The 20,834-nt window shown below is 37.3% G+C and overlaps 1 protein-coding gene across 1 annotated transcript in view; it reads right to left on the bottom strand.

The window, feature by feature from the left end:
• The window catches only part of col27a1a (collagen, type XXVII, alpha 1a), an 81,081-nt gene that overhangs the window by 30,389 nt on the left and 29,858 nt on the right, over positions 1-20,834 (bottom strand). Inside the window, exons 10-24 of the mRNA XM_034311275.2 lie at positions 19,750-19,794; positions 18,338-18,391; positions 15,210-15,254; positions 14,490-14,543; positions 11,525-11,569; positions 10,380-10,433; positions 8,730-8,774; positions 7,346-7,399; positions 6,500-6,553; positions 6,041-6,094; positions 5,883-5,936; positions 5,617-5,670; positions 5,461-5,505; positions 1,894-1,947; positions 1,758-1,802 (exon numbers count right to left, since the gene is read on the bottom strand). Of these exons, the coding sequence (XP_034167166.2) occupies positions 1,758-1,802; positions 1,894-1,947; positions 5,461-5,505; positions 5,617-5,670; positions 5,883-5,936; positions 6,041-6,094; positions 6,500-6,553; positions 7,346-7,399; positions 8,730-8,774; positions 10,380-10,433; positions 11,525-11,569; positions 14,490-14,543; positions 15,210-15,254; positions 18,338-18,391; positions 19,750-19,794 (756 nt within the window). The remainder of the gene's footprint in view (positions 1-1,757; positions 1,803-1,893; positions 1,948-5,460; positions 5,506-5,616; positions 5,671-5,882; positions 5,937-6,040; positions 6,095-6,499; positions 6,554-7,345; positions 7,400-8,729; positions 8,775-10,379; positions 10,434-11,524; positions 11,570-14,489; positions 14,544-15,209; positions 15,255-18,337; positions 18,392-19,749; positions 19,795-20,834) is intronic.

The raw sequence follows: 20,834 nt of genomic DNA, 5'->3' as shown, positions 1-20,834 counted from the left end.
ACACACACACACACACACACACAATCAAAAGACAAATGTCATAGCAGTGAAAGAGTATAAAATGGAAGCAGATAATAAGCATATTATTCAATATTTCTGGCATATAATGCAGTCTGCGTATAATTTCCTATTTTCAAAGACATTAAATGCAGGAATTAAATAATTTCCACAGACAGCATTTTTTTAAGTCTTCCAAAGTATGCCCAATAATGCAAAATTTAGAATGGAAAATAACTGCAAATAAGCCCATTAAAACACTGCGAATGCATAAATTAGCAGCATGAATGGATTCAGATAAATACACACAGTATTTTACCCTCAACTTAAAATTTACATCATACACAACATATAGCCAAAAGTATTTAGACGTCTGACGATCACACCCATATGTGTGCCCTCCCCAAACTGCCACAAAGTCTCTGTATTCGGTAGCAGAGACTCTGTATGTCTATGTGTTTGGTAGCATTAAGATTTTCCTTTTACTTTAATTAAGAGGCCTAGCGCAAACTTATTCAAGCCCATGAAGACATGGTTTGCCAAGGTTGGAGTGGAAGAAATTGGCCTTAGTTGACAGTTATGACTTTTCATCTCTTTGATGGCTGTTGGTTTTCTAATATGCCAGGAACAAAAACACCACACTTGTTACAAGTTACAACTCGCACACCACTATATACTGAATATTATGCTGTAAGTTCAAAGCACTTGACTGAGATTAGCACTTAAAGGAGAACTTTGTTTTTAGAGCCCTCTGCTGCCTGGACAGTGAACTGCAATTCCAATGCAAACAGCGAGAGGCCTTCCCCGTATGCTGCGTTCGACTTAACTTGTAAGTGGGAACTCGGAATGACATAATTTTTGAGCTTGGCATGTTCAAATTGGTGATCATGAGTTTATGAAGTACTTACTTTCAAAACAGCAAACTGTGTGGTCAGTGTTTTAGATTTAATCAAGTAATGTGTCTGTGTTGATTGATACAAAGTACATCCTACTATACACTCCTTTTTTAAAGTAGTGAAGTGAGATTTTATTAACTGTAGATGGTCATTTTGACATCGCTTCATGTGCTTGGGGTTGAGAACACCTTCCTGAGTTTTCAAGTAGGAATTCCAAGTTGAGGGGGCATTTTCTTTGGTTTTTCCTAGTCGGAGGTTAGAAATTCCGAGTTACGAGCCGAAGTCGAACACAGCATTAGTCTCTGACTGCAGACTTCCACTGAAAAAATGTGTGTAAAGCTGAGAATGCCACCTGAGATACCTTTTAAGGAAAATGGGTTTAGCTGTGTAAATAGGAGCCTGAAATGAAGACTAATGACTGCGATTAACCATTTTTCACCATTTTTGAGGTATCTTTGAAAAGATGGCAGCAGATTTGATGGTATTGATTCAATGATAAATACCCTCACAGTTGCCAAGGCAGACTGACTACATTCGCTTGCCATTTATTTGGCTACATGCAGTAATAATTGTAAAATTGAATGCCGTCACAATGTCCTTAAGTCCCAGGTACTGCTTTACTAAGCACTGCCATCTTGTAACGTGTCCACATTGCTCCATGGAAACAGCCATTCATTCATTTAGGTAGCGAGTTGTTTAGTACTGCTACTGAAAATTTGTAGCATCATACAATTTTTTTAGTAATTTTGTCCCTCTATAGTTTTTCAGTGTGAAAAACTAATAGTAAACCATTTCAATTATTCTTATAATGGTATACCATTACATCTTTAATGTGCAGGTGTCTGTGTAGCATATAACACTCACTCTCTCTCCCATTGGACCAGCCTTCCCTGTGTCTCCTTGTTCCCCCTGAAACAGTAAACAAGTTCAGTTGTGCATTTGTGCCCTCAGTTCATGTGTGTGTATGTGTGTGTGTGTGTGTGTGTATTTGAACTCTAACCTTAACTCCTTCAGGACCGATCTTGCCAGGAAAACCTTTTTTGCCCATAATACCCTAAGAAGAAAAAACAGGAAAAGAGAAAATAATTGAGCGAGCAAAAGAAAATAGCTGAAAATGTTCAGCATATAACAACAGTGTTGAAAAATATTTCTGAAAACAAACCCAAACCCACCATTTTCACTTTTCAAGAGTTTTTAATCAATTATTTGCGGCATATTTTTTGCTTTAGATTCTTTTTTTAAATTCACACTGGTAGTGTGGTATAAATATTGATTTAGACTAGCTTCTGCTATAAAATATTCAAAAAACACATGAAGAAATTATACACAGCAGTGTTGCCCACTTGCTAATTAGCTAATTAAATCAAGTGTGTGTGTGTATTTTCCATTTCCATACAAAAACATTTATGAACATCATTATAGCTCAATTGCTGCACAAAGATGTTTTTGTGAAATAACATTTTTCCAGTAATTGCTCTATAGTGATGTTCATAAAAGGTCAACAAACTCAATACGACTGCGTTTTTAACCATCAAATAGACTAGTCTCTTATTTTCTTTAATAACATATTATTGGCTAACAGGTGCTATGGGGAGAACCAGGATTAACCAATTAGGATCACACATTTTCTGCTTCCATTTGAAAGCCAACAAGCTACACTATGAGCTCAGGAATCTCAAGTTGACAGTCTATGAAGTACTGAAGTTCTACTGCAGGAGGAGTAAAAGAATTGTAGATCTATTTTTTATGTCATTTTCTCTATTACTTAGAGAACTTATTCTCTTATTACTAACTTATCTTTTTTTAATCATTATTCAACTGTCATTATTCAAAGGTCTATAATGGCAAGGTTATTAATATGGTAAGTCTGGCTGATGGTAGATTATGCCTTAAATCATTAAATACCAAATTCATGCCATCTACTGCTGTCTGACATCCACTGAAAATGCATGAGCATGTCACACCTCTAGTATATGCTTATACTGTATATCAATATAATTGTTCAAATCATACAATAATTTTTTATTGAGTATATTTCCCCAAATGGCCCCCTGAAGTTTTATTATATATATTTACCTATTCCATGATAACCTCTCTAGCTCTATGAGACAAAAGTAATGCATGTAAAAGATGACAGTGGGTCTGACAAGCTGATTCTAATAACAGGCCAATTATAGAGCAAGCTTCCTTTAAAAGAAGCAATATGGCTTTTAAACAGTTTATTAGAACGCACAAGGATAGCTGGCCTGAGTGCGCATAGCAGTACATTTCAACAAATGTGGTCATTAAAAATGAATTCAAGGTGCCAACAGTTGTAATCACATAAAGATACACTATATGGCCAAAGGTTTGGGGATACCTGACCATCACACCCATATATGGTTTTTCCACAACCTGTTGCCACAAAGTTGGAAGCACACAATTGTATTCGAAGTCTTTGTGTGCTGTAGCATTACAATTTCCCTTCACTGGAACTAAGGGGGCCCCAAACATGTACCAGCTTGACAATGCTCCTGTGCACAAAGTGAGGTTCATGAAGGCATGGTTTGCTAAGGTTGGAGTGGAAGAACTCGAGTGGCCTGCAGAGAGCCTTGACCTCAACCCCACTGAACATCTTTGGGATGAATTGGAACGCAGACTGCACAGCAGGCCTCCTCACCAAACATCAATGTCTGACCTCACTAATGCTCTTGTGGCTGAATGGGCAAATCCCCACAGCCACACTCCAAACTCTAGTGGAAAGTCTTCCCAGAAGAAGTTATTATAACAGAAAGAGGGACTAAATCTGGAAAGAGATGTTCAACAAACACATATTTTGGGTGTGATGGTCAAGTGTCCACAAACATTTGGCCATATAGTGTATATTAGAATTGTTGTCCAAAAGAAAGGAAATATTAGAGTAGGTATGTATGGAAAGTGAATGACAGAAGAACTGGTGATTCTTAACCTAAAATGCATCACAGCTTAAAGGGAAATAAATACCACACGTGAATATAGCATAGTTCAGTTATAAATGTAACTATATGGGGAAGGAATATATTTTAAACATATTTTTTTGGCGGCCATCAAAATGCAGTAATGGGTCTGTGCCTTCTTTGAAAAAAAAGGACCAAACAGATATTGCTTTGGATGGTCATATGATCATTTATACTTATCCTCGTAATATTACCCACTTGCCTCTATAATTGCATATAACAATTTTATAGCCACAATTCACAATTCACCCTACATGACAAACACAACATGGTTCCTGGAAGCACACAGTATAAAAATAGTAATTTTTTGCAATATATCAGGTCTCTTTGCAGAACAGACAATCCTTGGTCTGTGCATCTCCCCAAACAATAGTTCCTACACATTTTTTCTTATTTCCCTTTTTCTTGTTTTCATACAAAATAGTGGCAATGTCACATACAGTATATGATAGAAAGCTCTTGCATTTATTTTCATGAGAAAGTGGGATTTGGGGATCAGGTGCACTTCGGTGGATATCACTTCAGATGGACGATTGTGTAATGTGTGTGCCTCTGTCATGGTCCGACCAGATCCCGTATATCTCCCTGTGTTTCCCCTTTCTTGTTTTTCCAGTGTTTTCTCTTCTGCTAGGCTATTCTTGGCTGAAGAAACACAACCCAACACAAACTAACGGGCAAGCGGAGGGGGCTAATCAGGAGTTGGAAGCAGCACTGCAATGTGTCACCGCCAACAACCCCTCCACCTGGAGCTCTCAGCTTCCCTGGATCAAGTACGCCCACAACTTTCCTGTCCAGTGCTGCCACCAGTATGTCCCCCTTTAAGTGTTCCCTTGGTTATGAGCCTCCTATCCAGGAGGGCGATATTGCTGTCCCGTCTGTGCAGGTCCACATCCGATGGTGCCGCAAGATATGGAAGGAAGCCCATTAGGCCCTGCTCCACTCCGCTGAAGCCCATTAGGCCCTGCTCCACCGGCACCTCCACCGGCCAAAAGGTATGGCTGTCATCCAAAGACATTCCCCTCAAGGACAGTTCCAAAAAACTCACTTGGGTCATTGGGCCATTGGGTCATTTACCATTGAGAGCATCATTAATGCCTTTATGGTGAGGCTCAAGCTCCCCAGATCCTGGCACATCCACACATCCTTCCACGTGTCCCAACTTAAGCTAGTTCACGACAGCCCTCTGACAGCCTTGTGTGTCCACCAAAAAACTGATCGCAAGTGAGACTTTTTACTGCCATTGGAAGGCCAAAAATAAGATCCCAGATGACATATAAACTGAATAAATACATTTACAACTAAATATTTACACAGGAAATAAGGTTAAACATGTTTTGCTCCAGGACTAATCAAACACACCTAATTCAAATATGTAATCAGGCTCTTCATTAGTGTAATAATATTACAGCCATTAAGTACAGTAAGACTGGAAATGCCTGGGATTTACTGCAGCTTAATAATATAAACCATACACACTCACAAATAATTTAACATAATTTTCACTGTGAGCTGTCAGTCCTCCCCTCCCTACACACACCAACTGGTTGAGCTGGTTTTTATTTAGATTAGGAAGTTTGAATTAAGAAGCTCACCTCCAGTCCTGTCAGTCCAGGTAGTCCAACTGGGCCCTCATCTCCCTTTTAATAAAATACAAAAAACTAATCATTGCATTTATACATTGCAAGTAAGAGGGATACTTTTCTATATCTATCTCTATCTTTCTCTCACACATACACACACTCACACACCTCTCGTCCTGCAGCTCCACGAGGTCCTGTTAACCCCCTCATCCCAGGTACACCCTGTGTGGCAAATACATACACACAAGAGACTCAGTGGCCTGACAAACATTTAAATTGCCATAGCTGTTGGTACAGAGTGCATTTATATATCAGTGTGTTTTGATATTTTGCAAGCTTTCAGAGTAACTGACTGTCTTTTGGACCACTGCATACACAAGTGCAAATACACACACACACACACACACATCAACCTCTCTCGTTAACACACTAACCTTTGGTCCCTCAGGCCCATTTTGTCCAGGTGGTCCGATGTCACCAGGAAAACCCTGAAAACAATTAAATTAATACTCCTTCAAAACAAAGTAATACATCAAAATGATAAATTAGTATTATTTAATTTATATATCCTTTATTATGATTTAGGTTTTACCTCAGGACCTGGTGGGCCAGGGACCCCGTCAGGCCCTCTCTCTCCTGGTCTACCCTGGGGGATACACACACAAAAAAATTTCAAAAATTCTTAAAAGGACATATTTGGATGGGAAAGCATTCATTGAAACTGAAGAAGTGTCACTGGAAATAATGTCATAACCTACCTTTCTATTGTATTTCACTAGCCTGTTTGTTAATTGGTTAATTAGCAGATAAGAAGTTGTGCTCTACATAAATCAACACACTCAAGAAAAAAAATAATAAAGAAAGCAAAGGAATATTTTTAAAAAAATGAACTCTAATTTGGGACCTTTCTTAAAATAGCTGGCATATTCATAAGAACAGTAAAAACACATGAATTTGAGACAGGAAAAGGAAGCCGATTGCAGCATTATAAACAGAGAATAAGATTTGTTGTTCTGGTTTCCATTATAGGAGAAATAAAGTAAAAGCTCACCTGAGGTCCAGGTTTTCCACGAGGACCTGGCAACCCTGGCAAACCCTGAATTCCCTGAAACAAAAAACACACAGCAAAATTAGAGGACACCATGTACACTCATACAGTACAGTCCAAAAACGTCTTAATTGGGATTTTTACCATTTACACAATATGTCCAACATTTAAAGGTGCAAAATATTTTTTATTGTGATACAATGGTTAATCGAGAAAAGAAATGTTGGTTGCATAAGTAAAAGTATCTAAGTCCATTTGAATTTCTGGTTTTAATAGTACAAATTTTGGAAATGGGGAGTGTGTGAATACTTATGCAAGGCACTGTGTATACACAGTGTTAAATGTTGACTATGGGCAGTCTGTGGAAGTCTGTGAGCAGTTATACATTCATGCAAAACTCATTTTCAAGTTTTCATTAATTCTGTAGTCTATATAAGGTATTGCATTAGGTTAGCTAGCACTTCTAGTCAATTGGGGTTCTGGCCAAACAAAACATGGAACTAGGCAGCACACTGGAGCTTACATTCACCCAGTAGGCCTGCTAATTGACACCTGATATTACATATTATATCATGTTCATGTCATTTTGTTCTCAGAATTTCACAGTTGTGTCAAAGAGTGAGAAATCTGAGACAAATACATGATTTTTTGTGGAAGTTTCATTCTCTTGCAAACAAACTCACAAAACATACACCTATTTTCAGATGCCCAGGGGGAGATATAGTGGCAATTTTAAAATAAATGTTACAGCTGTACTGAGATAAAGTTAATGGAGATGGCTAAGGTCAGCAAGATATTACTAAGCACTGCAGTATGGGTCACACACCACCATAAACCCTAAATGCGTACCTTGTCTCCATGGAACCCGATCTCCCCTTGCTGTCCAGGGAGCCCAGTTTCACCCTAAGAGACAGATGAGAGGAAGCAAGTGAGAGAATGAGAAAGAGAGAATGTAAGAGATGTTTGAGGTAGTGGGATCCTTCTTAGTTAAGGAATAAGTGTGATATCAGACTTGCATATTTGCATGATTTTAAAATCTTATGCTTAAATGGATGGCACAGATTAAATTTGCTCCAACCCAAAATTAACATCAGCACTGAGTCCAATGTGGGTCTGGCCTGACTTTGCCAACGTCTATGTGGCTGTAGACAAAATCAGAAATTCTCTAGTGACTAATGAGAAAATAGACAGATGGGGCTAGATTTATGTAACAAGGCACAGCTCAAACATTCACTCACAGTACAAATGACATTAGCAACTGACCACCTGCCAAATGAAATGTGCATGGGTGATGACTCATGCCAGAACAAGTAAATGGTGTGAAAGGCATTACAATGGCTAATGTCATTAGTTTCCCAATTAGTTTTACCTAATTAAGACTGCTGTGTACAGAATAAGCTATAATGCTGTATAAAGGTGTAATCAAACTGTATTCCATGGTTGCATGATCTGCGTGACAATAGCAGTCCAATGAACAAGCATTATTAGAAAACTGTATAGTGTTCTAATATAAAATGTATAATATAATGTCACACTTTATGTCACATTTTATACAGTTTTCATAAATAAAGAATGTCCATGAGAATGCCTAAAAAAATACTACTCATATACTACGCATAGAAGTTGGACAAAATCATGCGCAAAAACGATTGCCACTAATTACACACATTTTAGCACCTCGATTATGTAATTAGTCACTCTTCCCATTCCTCTATCAAATGCTTTTTGACAAGGATAAGAAGAGTACTTTGCCTGTTGATGCTTGCATGACATAGACCTTGCGTGTTTTGGGTATTTACATAACACTGAATGCAGCCTAACTGTGTCTGAAAACAAGCGCGAACAGCTTAGTAAATCATGCCCTTATTGTGCAATTAATTCACACTGAAATCCTCAAGAACTGTTAAATATATGACATATTTATAATTAGTAGTCTTTATTGTATGTTCTACTTTTTAGCTATTTACACTTGTTTTTATGTATTTGCTGCTCTTCTTTCATGTATTGTGCAAGAGGGATATCAGGTGGAGCGAAATCTGGCCATTGTGGATAAACTTGGGAAAGTATTTTTTTTCTCACTGACCAATCAGAGACATTTCTGATCATTCTACACACAGGGGCAGACCGACAGGGGAGGTTCTGAAAGCACATGCTCAACACAGGCCAACCAGTGGGGAAGGATTTTCCATGGCATGCTGCAGAATAACAGGGCCAATAAGAGCATTCAGATCACCTTATCACCTTTCAGTCCGGGCTCGCCCATGTTCCCAGCAACACCCTGGCACATAGACACAAAACAGACAAATGACACACAAAACAATACACACAAATGGCACACACCCACTTTATATTCAATTCAAGCCTTGAGAGATACAGTGAGGTCCAAAACTCTAAATTCATAACCAAAAACAATTTTCATTTTTAATTATCAACGATGTGTGTGTGTGTGTGTGTGTGTGTGTGTGTGTGTTCACTACAGTGTCTGTGCACTTGGATGGGTTAAATGCAGAGCACAAATTCCGAGTATGGGTCACTATACTTGGCCACACGTCACTTCACTTCACTTCACTTCAATGGATTATTCTTTATTATAACACAGTACTTCTTCTAATTCTCAAATTTGATTGATCAAATGGTGTTCATTCATTTTCTGTAACAGTAACAGTAAATTTCTAACATCTAATTTTTTTTTAAATTTTATTTCTAACTTCTAATTTCTAATTTCTAACAGTAAATCTGGCTGCAAGGCAAATCACAGGTTTATATTAATGCACTCATTCTAATAAATCAATGTTTTAACAACTATTACAATAACAACTATGACTATATGGAGGACTCTCCACATAAATGGATTAAAAACGTGTAATTGTGTAAATGATATGGTGAAGTATTCTGCCTGGAGACATTTATGTTGCCTTTTTGGAAGGAGTCTCCAGTGTCAGGACTTTGTAAAAGTCAGAGGTAATGCTGTTTTCCGACATGGGGAACTAAAAATAGGTCTTGAGTACTTGAACATGAATGTGTAAGTAACATCTCTGTATGACAAACACGAAGGAAGCTACTGAAGAAAAAATATTTCAGACTGGTGAGCTGTGAGACAGTAATTGAGTGAGTTAATGAAAAACAATAAGCAAGATAGGAGAAACCGAAACCTAAACAATAACAAAACCATGTTAAACTAGGAACAAGCGGAACAAGCGGGTAATTTGTCACACTAATACCCTTGTGCTTGGGTTGATTAACAAAGGGTTGTTTCTTGCACCTCGAGAACAGTAAATATACAGTATATTTACTGTTGTGTACATTAAACCCACTATTTTATATAGCTGTTACAGTGATGGGAAAGGCAACCCTGCTGCCACAACACTACCTCCCCCTTGTGGAGAATGTTCAGCATGATAAACATGAACATGTGAGTGAGTAAGTTACAGATGACCATGAAGTGTTTCTATCTAAAAAAAATGTATGTAACTATTATAAGAATGTAGTTTAATTATTAAATGAAGGCAGCAGACAGTAACATGTAACACATAGAGGACTGTATTTGAGTGAACATCAGGTGTTATCTGTTAAGAAATTACAGTAGTTAAAACTACAATAACAGTTGGTAACTCTGTTATGGAAGAATACATTTGTTACAGTTTCAAGAAATGTGTACAAATTAGTATGTGAACTAATAAAATGGGTTACAAAATCAGCATAAAAGTTTGTATTTGTCCTTATAAAAACAGCTTCTGGTAGAGAGCTCAGACTTTTGGACCTTACTGTACAACAAATCACACAGTCATTGTTATTAACAAGTAAGGACTGGTGTGTGTGTGTGTGTGTGTGTGTGTGTGTGTGTGTGTGTGTGTGTGTGTGTGTGTGTGTGTGCGCTACTAACCTTTAGTCCGATCAGTCCTGGTACACCAACCATACCAGCTGGGCCCATGTCACCCTGAAGCAGTAAAACAGAGACAATATCCGTCTTAAACAGACAAACCAGCACATATTCTGAACCCATTTTGTTTGGCTATTCTACAATGAACACCAAAATTACTGGCACCTATCAAAAGAATGGGCAAAATTACACACAAATGATCAAATTTTCCTTGTGGAGAAACTACTTATCTTTCCTCTAACATAAATAATTCTCATAAGAATTTTTTAATACTGCTGTTTCAGAATTCCATTTGAGTTTTGCGGCTAGTCAAGTTGCAAAAATCTAACTATTAGACACTGCATTGCAGGAAGTTGTTTGGAAAGCTGGAAAGGCTGGAAAAGAAAGAAAACTGTCCTAAGACCTGAGGGCAGCTAACAAAATGTAGCACCTGACCTGATGAAAGTATCATTGAAAATAGAACTGGAGCTGTGGGTTGTGGTTGGATGAGACTGAAATCGTTTTTGCCTTTCATACATGGTTTTGTAGGAAAGCTATAGGACTTTCAAACTAATGCAGCCAGTTACACGAAACCAGTGGAGGGAATGCAGAAATAAAGTGACATAGAGGAAGAGTGGAGACACATTGTTTTGCCATATTTTGTGAATGGAGAGGAAGGAGTTCTCAAAGGAGCCCAAATTAAAATTAAATTTCAGATTATATGTATAAGTTATGGAGCAGGTGCTCTATATAATGAGAGGAATATATAATGTCTCAGATCTGAGATGAAACCATTCTGCCAAGTAAAACACAAACATTTACATTTACAAACATATTTTTCACCACTTTTCTTCCAATTTGGTCACCTGCCAATTACCACCCACCAGGTAGCTCTCCTGTATCATGACAGCTACCAACTGGGGAGGGTGAAGGCTAGCACGTGCTTCCTCCAAAACATGTGAAGCTAGCCAAACAAATCTTTTAGAATTGCTGCTCATGCTGCATCGAAGGACAATGAGGTTTTTTTTATTTTAAAGGTTTTTACTAGTCTTAATTTTTTTTACGTAACAGATGTGTTGCTCTACTGTCCATTGGTGTGCTTGGTTTGAAAGTTAAAGTACAATGTACACGTCAAATTTCATAATAAATTTTATAACTAATATACTCACAATCAATCCAAGTACTCCAGGAGGGCCAGTGGCACCAATAACACCCTGAAAGAAGGACATAGAGAAAGATGAGCTTTCTGTTTCAAACATGCAAAGAGTAGGAAGCTTTGGTGTATAAATGTGGCTTGAGTATGACTCAAGACGTGGCTTGTGTAGGTTTTGGGTCTGAATGTATTTGTGTGTTTTTGTCTATTTTATGTTAAGTGTTAAGGCTTGGGTTCTCAACTTTTTTTTCGCTCATTTACTCCATATTAAGCCCAAAATTCTCATGACTCTTTTTTAATAGACTTGCTACTTTGAAAATTCATGGGGCATTACAGTGAAATTACAATGCATAATGAGTTCTTATTTGAATATGAAAATATATATGAAGATATGAATAAATCAGTCTCGTTGCTATTTGGCAGTCTGCACTCACCATGTTTATTGAGAGGGCTGGAGATCAGTACTGATTGGAAAAGGCCCTGCATTGCACAAAAAAGTGCTAGCAAATGGGATCAGCAATGAGTTTGTTGGTTTAGTAAAGGTCATATGTTGCATTTCTCATATTATGTTAATGAGTATAAAGCTTTCACACTGTGCACTCCCCGCATATGTTGGCTGTGGAGGAATCATTTTCTAGAACAAAAAAATAAACTATATGTGCATGCACACATTCAGTATAAATTTGATTTACTTGGGAGCATACTGGATGCGGCTCTGCTGTGGTCTGGTGTAAAAATGGAGTAAAGAGAAGGTCCAAATTAAATAAATAGTTTAGGCCAGTGGTTTTCAATGTGAGGTTCATGAATCAGGGTTTTATTTCGTTACAGTGGTGGAAATCACAACCCACCATTTAAAATTATATTTATTATTAACTTCTTACAGTTTTTAGTCTGTTTGACTTTACACATAAATTGAAAATAATCCTAACCTCAATAAAAAGTAGGCCTATAAATAAGGCCAACTTGTACCTAATGTGCGCTCTTGGTGGAAATTTCAGAAATAGAAAGCACTATGTCTGTAATAAATAGCCACAAAATTACTTACGCATTTAAATAATGAGGCAGATATTTGAAGAGGTGGGGGGTCGTGGAATTTCCTTTACAGTTAATGGTGTCCCTGTCTGAAAAGGTTTGAGAATCCCTGATCTAGGCTAATGCAATTTTGGTATATTAAAAGAGCTTTAATTATTATTTTAAAATTTTCCATAAATCAAGTTTATCTGCATAGAGCTCCATAACAACAGCTGGTCAAAATCTCCTGGCGATCCCATCTGCATGTCAGACGACCGCATGTGAAGGTGTGATTTTGAAGTTTAGCATGTAACTGTGTGTGTGTGCATTTGGGTGTGTCTGTGCTCACTGTGTCTGGCTGTGTACATTTTTGATAAAAATTGCATCAGTGCACACCCAGGTGCATTTAGGAGTGGATGTGTGCACATGCAGGCATATACTGTACATATTTATATTCATATTTATGCATGTGTATGTACTGTGTTCTATGGGCTTCATTCTATGGACAGAACATGTTCATTTTCTCATTTCCTGTCTGCATCCATCCCACCATTCCTAAAGTGATCATCCATTCATCACACCAGGGTTGTCCCGTTTGCCACTTCCTCCAGCCCTGGCATGATGAAGTATGATATTTTTTTAAATTCAGGAATGGCAGGATGAATAGGGACAGGAAATGACAACATGCAATATGTCTTGCTTCCTCAGAAGGAAACGAATTAATTACCTGCTACTCATCTGTTTTAGTTAAGATGTAGAGTCTAGAAAAGTTGACATGAACACTTTATTATTAATTACTGTTAAGAACATTTTTTTTGCTAGAATACAATGTTCATTTTGCATATGCTTTTTCAAGTAAAACACTGCTAACCAGTGTATAATAAACAAATAACACAATGAACATCCCAGTTCTAAAATTTATAATAACTAGATAAAATGGACAATGTATAATGTATGCTAAGACCTCTACTCTATTGTTCTTTAATATGAAATCATTTCAGTGTGGCAATTCTGAAAATTATGCAATGTCTTAAATTCTGAGGCTGATAAAAAGCTGTTTCAATATGAATTCATATTAAAAAACGATAGAGGACAGCTCTTCCCATTACTTTATCATCTATTTTAGCTAATTGCAAGTAGAAGAACTGAGGTGGTTATTGTTTCGTATATTATAATTTATTCGTATATTTACATAAAAAGCAACTGAATTGAAAGCAACTGAAAGCAATTTAGTTGAACAAATGTATGCAAACCCAACATTCTATTCTAAGTAAAGACGTTACGTAGAGTAATTAATAATAAAGTATACATGTAAACTTTTCTGGTGTCCACATTTGAACTAAAACAGATGAGCAGCAGCTTGTTTTTAATATCCTGTATATATGCACTTTCCAGTTGGGAGCAAAAAATTATCAAGATGTTGCTGCACTTAATTATCTAATTACCTTGTATTACTAAGCCGAGGCCACAACTTAATGTTCTCGTTCCCACGCCTTATTAAGCCACGACCACGCAGTAAGATCTCATTTCCATTCATTAATAAGTCGTGGCCCTGCATAATTTTTATTAAGTAGGGATGTCAGCATTGGGGCTCTGTAGTTAAGCATGAGGGAGGAATTAATGTTTCATTGGTGAAGCACATGGAATGTAGAGAGTTGTCAAACACTCAAGTACACACCTCCACAGAGAGCTATGAAAATGAGGGATAACACAAGCTAAAGAATTTCCAAAGTTTTAAGTGGCGTAAAGAGGAAGTGTCTTTTATGGCTCTGACTGGGAGTTAATGGAAACTGTATCAAAGCCAAGCTTTATTTCACAGCATGGATTCACTAAATCTAAACCTATAGTTATATTAAAGGTATACTTTAGGCTACAGGCTTAACACTTGGACAGTCTTTTCTCACATATGTGTTTCTCATTGGATCTGCTGTGTGTTTTGTGTTTAGAAGGAGGGATGAAGTTGGACTTACAGGCTCTCCGTCAGCTCCTGGGGGTCCCCTCTCACCAAAATCACCTGGAAAACCCTGCAGGAACATGGGGAGAAAGTTAGAGTGCTAAATAATAAATTAAATGAAAAGCAGACCCACACACATGCACACACACATTCACTCTCTCTACACACTTGCTGACACTGCAGCTTAGTCTTAAGCATGTTTCTGGTTTTGTACATATTTCACATGTCTGTGTGTATCTGTGTGTGCATGTGTCTTGGGTCAAACTCCACTGCTGTTCCAGTAATACACAGACAGCCCTCTTTCCTCTGCTGAAGATATTACTGATGACTCAGCAAGAGGGACTCACACACAAGCAGACACACACCCACATAATACATTCTAAAAAAAAAAGTACTGGATGACATATATGTATAAACTAGTAAACTGATGTACAGGTTTATATATAATCTTAAGGTATCTTCTTTGGTCGCCTAACAATCTGATAACAAGTAGTCATGCATTCAAGACATAAGAAATGCCAGGTGTGAAAAGCTATCTGTTTCGGCTGTCCGTCTGTATCACCCGAAACGGATGTTAATACCATGTGTGAGGGCTTGGCATATAACACACACACACACACACACACACACACACACACACACACACAAACAAGCCAAAGCACGATGTTTCCTTCTCTTTGTCTCATTCACACTCACACACATATAATGAGTTGAGAAAGCTAAGATTAAACATTACCGGCATACCCATCTTGCCCCTCTTCCCTGGAGGACCAGGATTACCCTGAAAAAAATAACAAGATAAAAAATATGTAGAAGGAGAGAGATAGGGGGCGAGGAGTGGAGAGGAGTGGAGTGGAGAGGGGGATTTAATTGTATATTGTTACATTAATGGTTGCATTAATTAATTAGCAATTATCTGTTAATGTTAGAAGCTTTACCTGTAGGACAATGTGACTAATTATTCTGTCATTAGCGAGTTCTTAGAGCCCAGTAAAAGAATGTGTGTGTGTGTTATTGTTCTCTTTCAGACTTTACATCATTATCCTTCTTCACAGAGAGCAGAATGCTCCTGATACTATATATAAGCATTCATACTTCTAAGCAACTGCTATCACAAGGGAATCCTGAGAATCCTGACAGACAGTTCATCCGCAACACAACGACATTGACCTGCAGTGAAAAACTCTCCTCTGATGACCTGGTAGAAAAAAAAATACGGAAAAACTATGCTCCCATTACTTTGAGCCTAATTGGAAACATTAAATTTGAATTTTTATTAGCTGCCCCTTAAGCCTCACATCTGTCCAAGAAACCATTTTAAAAGGTGTCCGTAATGAGTAAACCCAGTGTTATTTATGTATTATGAAGGCAAAGTGCTGCCACTGTGTTGCTGTTTACTGTATATAGTTGTTACAACTGTTGTGTTGTAATTATTGTTTGTACTTATTGTACTTGGTTTGTTTGCTCATCATGTATTTATTGTCTTGTATCTTGTTGTGTATTTGCAATTTAACTTTTCCTAATTACACTAAAGTAGGGATGTAACTGAATACGAATACATTATTCGGATTAAACAGAGAATGCGTCCTAACTGAATGCAAATACAGACACAAATAGCATGCGGATTACAGTTTGGTGTTATTTTTTTTTTTTTTAGAAAGTTTGCAAGAACGCTTCAGACTAGGTATGTCCATGGTGAGTGGGATCCTGCAGGATGAAACAAAAAAAATATGTGTGAGCATGAGGTTTTTACTTTCGTATGGGTTGCCTGGTTTCAGCAAAATTCCTCACCCCAACTAAAACTCAAAACTGCACAAAAAGACTTGAAACTCGCCCAAAATGTTTCGAATTAGGAAGGAGTAGACACATTTTTCTTCTTTTTCTCGTTCTTTGTCTGGGAAACAAGTTATCATGGTGTGCATTTCTGATTTGCAGTATCTACAATAGGAGGTGCACTATTATTTTTTTCCATCAGTGGTTTGCTACAGTAGCCCAACCTAAACCCTGCCTTACTGAGCTCCAGAATAAAACCATATTTCTACTATATTTCTGTACAAACAAAAAAGATATGCTTTTATCTATTGAGCCACTGCTCCACATATCCCGTGTGGACTGTGCGCTGTGCACAGGACAGCATACCTCTGCTAGGATCCCATAAAATAGTCACTTAATTAATTTTAAAAACTTTAACTTGTAAGTTCATTATGCATGTTTTTCATCTTTTATAAATAATATTTCTCCATCATTATTAAAAGTATTTTCATGTATAAAAAAAAATCATACAGGCATTATAAAGAAATGCTGCTTAAAGGAACCCATCTTGAGTAGCAGCAACACAGTGAGTGCATCCCAGATTTAACAAGAGAATGTAACAAACCCCATAAACTAAAGTAAATCTGAGAAAAATGTTATTAGATGGTTATTGTTGTCAACTATAAATAACTTTGTGATATGGGAAAGACACTGGGCCACATTTATCAAGCTGGATACGAATGGATTTTTTTGCAAATTGTTCATACGTGCATTTACACAAGAAATTTGGAATTCATGAAAATCCTGTAAGATCAGAAATATGTTCATATCCTATTCCTGAGTGGGTGTGTGTAAATTTATGCATAAGAAGACTAACTAATGTAAAACTTGACTTCACTGATTGCAAATCATATAATTTGCATGTATTACTGCACTTTTATATACGGAATATACTGTCAAGTTTTAAATGACTTATTTTTATGACTTTTACAGCATTTAGCAGGCACCCTTAAAAACCTCCCCATGCTAGTTCCCTAGGTCTTGAACCAAGAAAACTGTAGATAATTTAACTGAGAAAATTTGTTGTTGTCTATCATTGGCATTGATTAAAGAATATGAAAAATAAACTTCCACTTCTGCATTACAGCCTTCACTCTCATTGTTCATTTCGTGCTCCCAGCTCTCTGTGCACTTGAACTTATTTCGAATTTTGTGCGCGTCATTAAATGCAAATGAGCTGTGATAGGAACGTGTTTTGCACTTTATGGGTGATCAACACACGCATACGAGTACGAAGAAAATCAGTGTTTTTGAAACTTTTTGTAAATCTGGCAGAAAATTTTTGTTTGGTTTGGCATACGCAAACATTTACACACAACATGCTAAAAGACTGATAAATGAGGCCCATTATTGCTTACTATGTCACTTTACATAGAAGATAGAAAGCTTGCCATAAAGTTCAACAGGACGCCTAGATCAGAAGTTAAATAAAGATATATAATGCAAATTGCTATTTGTTGTTATAATTTGTTTGTCTTTTTTCTAGCAGTTTTCCAATGTGTCCATGATAAATTGGTAAAAAAAAAAAAACTTTCTGGTATAGACCCTCTTCCCATTTAAATCACTAAACAAATATACAGATAATAGCATACAGATAATAGCATTGTGTTACACCTCTATGCTACATGTTGTCTGGTTATTATCTTGTATCGCCCTGTTGTCACTTTTCTAGAATGGATTGCACCAAGGCGTTGGAGAATGCAATTTAGTTCTACTGTATACTTGTATATGGCTACAATAACAATTCTCTCTATTCTATATCTCTACACTCTACTCTACTAAGATTTACTTACTGTTCTCCAACAAATGTTAGTGTTTAGAGTCCTCAATTTTTCATCATCACTTTTGGGTTATTTTTTTATCACACAGAAGGTCATTATTAATATGCTACAGTGTGTGAAAGAGCCCATAGAAACAATGTCAAGTCCTAGGAGGACTAGAAAGTTACCTCAAGTAAACGAATAAGTTATTTTTGTAAAGATTCAATTAGCAAAACATATATGAAACCTCAGCAAGTGTGCGTAAATATAAAGAAAAAGAGAACAAACTCACTCTTTCACCATCAGGTCCTGGTAAACCGAAAAGGCCTGGGATGCCAATAAAACCCTACAGAGAGAGAGAGAGAGAGAGAGAGAGAGAGAGAGAGAGAAGGCCAGGGAGCATAGAGAAAGAAACAGAAAAAAAAACTTTAAGACTATCTAAAATCTTTCATGCATTTGCAGGACAAAGAGAAGAGATGGATGGATGGGAAGATGAAAGGATGAATGGACATGTGGAGGGTCTCACTGAAGAGGTAAACCTTGAGGAAAGTGTATATGCCCATGGACTGCATGGTGCTGGCCTCCACAATGTAGTCCAAGGGCACATACCCTCACGCCAGGGATACACACGCCGTGCCATGCTGACTGTGGAGCAGAAATTCATACACAAATATACACATATGCTCACACACACTATTATAACCTATGAAACTATATGAGTGTATCTACTATACTAGCACCTGAAATTTACTGATCACGCAGACACCAGACCCATAGACACACACTAATTTATGTTACACACACATCATACTGTACATTAATTCCCAAGGTGGAATGATCACACACAAACACATATACACATACAACTGTATTATACACACATCCTATAAAAACAATTGAGATGTAATTATTACACACATACACAGATAAACAAGTATAATGACAACACACACACACCAGACTGGAGCTCACCATTGACCAATAATAATAAGAACTAGTTTCATGTTGATTGTGAAGTTACCTCCAGTGGCTGTGTGTGTGTGTGTGTGTGTGTTTGGTGGGTTTGGGCAAAAAGACAGCAGGGCCTCAGTCTGATTTTAAACAGGAAATTCCAGTCAGTAGGGGCGGAACCATTTCTGATAAAGAGCTTGTGTATATGTGTGTGTGTGTGTGTGTGTGTGTGTGTGTGTGCGTCTTCCATACATGCTGGAGTAGCAGAAAGCATCAAAACGAACAGTGGGCTTCTACTTACACACACAAGCACATACACACACACACACACACACACACACAGGCTTATGGCTTTAGCAACAGTCCGGAAAGCAATTTGATATGGTGTATTCTCTACAGTGAAAGAAGAAGGACAATGGATATAAGAACAAACGACAGAAAAGGTAAGGTAAAGTAGAAGAGAAAAACAAGGTGAGAACAAGACAGAAAGTAAGAACAAACAGAGCAAGGCAGAGAAAGAGAGTAATAATGTCTCTACAGCAAAGTCAGTCAAATTGCTTAATTTTACAAGCTGGACGACAGAAGAAACACCAGACACCCTATAATAACCACAGACGACAGGCCTGTTGCTTAGTAACCATGGATGTCACAGACCAAATCTGATGTTACAGCCCAATGTGTTGCCACGGTTACATTGCTGGGGGTGATGAAAACTACAGACAGTGTTGAAAGTGGAAGTAGCTTTGCACTCACCCGAGCGCCTTTTGGCCCGCGAGGCCCTATGGGACCCGGAAGACCCTGAAAGAAAGAAAGAAAGAAAGAAAGAAATGTAGCAATTATAATTAAAATGTGATTTATTCTGTTACATTATAATGCATGTCACTGTCAATAACATGGAAATACAGTAGTACAGTCAACTCCAGAATTATTGGCACCTTTCACAAAAATGAGCAGAAATGAATCGATGATATTTTTAACATATGCAACGAGTGACATTTTGAGCTTAAACATACTAATCACATTTAATGTTTTTAAGTTTTTAAAAGACCTGATAGAAACTTCCACAAATAATAGTACAATGGTAGCACAGTGGGAAGCATTGTTCAATATATCAGGATCATGTCCAAAGTGCTAATTTGTTAAAACTAATTTATATTACAAGAACGGATTGTATAAACCTTTCCAGGCCAAACAAGCATTTCCTGATCCAAATTTCATGTGTACAAAAACCTTCAGCCTCTGGGTCCTTCTACCAATACAAATGTTGGGGAGTAGTAACAGTCATTGTAAAGTTCTTTAATCAAAACCCATAAACCTGAAGACTTGCATGAAGGCTTCTGGCAGTGTAACACTGAGGCCCTGTCCATTCATTTACAGATATTTCTGAAAATGTAGTTTTTACCTTTCCCTTTTGGAAAAAAAAAATCCCATCCACACAAAGATCATTTTTGAAAGTATCTCCCTCCACATGAAAAGGCAAAAACATTTTGAAACTGCTCAAGTGAGCATTATCCAGTTAGATAGTGATAGTATTTCATTCTATCTGTAGCTTTAAATATGTCTGTATTGTCTGTAATGTTGTGTGTAGTGCTGAGGAATGACACGGTACTTCGGTGTACATGGCAATAAAGTGATTTGTATTGACTCATAAATTGTCAAGAATGAGTCAAGAATAATATTAAGTGAACAGCAACATCATTCATTCATTCATTCATTTTCAGTAACCGCTTTATCCAGGTCAGGGCTGTCGTTGGCCAAACATTACAAAAAAAAAAAAAAAAAAAATACAAGGATTATATTTGTGGCCTGATGATAACTACTGCTTAATGTTACACTTT

Source organism: Pangasianodon hypophthalmus, chromosome 15 (assembly GCF_027358585.1).
Source record: "Pangasianodon hypophthalmus isolate fPanHyp1 chromosome 15, fPanHyp1.pri, whole genome shotgun sequence".
NCBI lineage: Eukaryota > Metazoa > Chordata > Actinopteri > Siluriformes > Pangasiidae > Pangasianodon > Pangasianodon hypophthalmus.
This window is presented reverse-complemented; position numbering and strand designations above follow the sequence as displayed.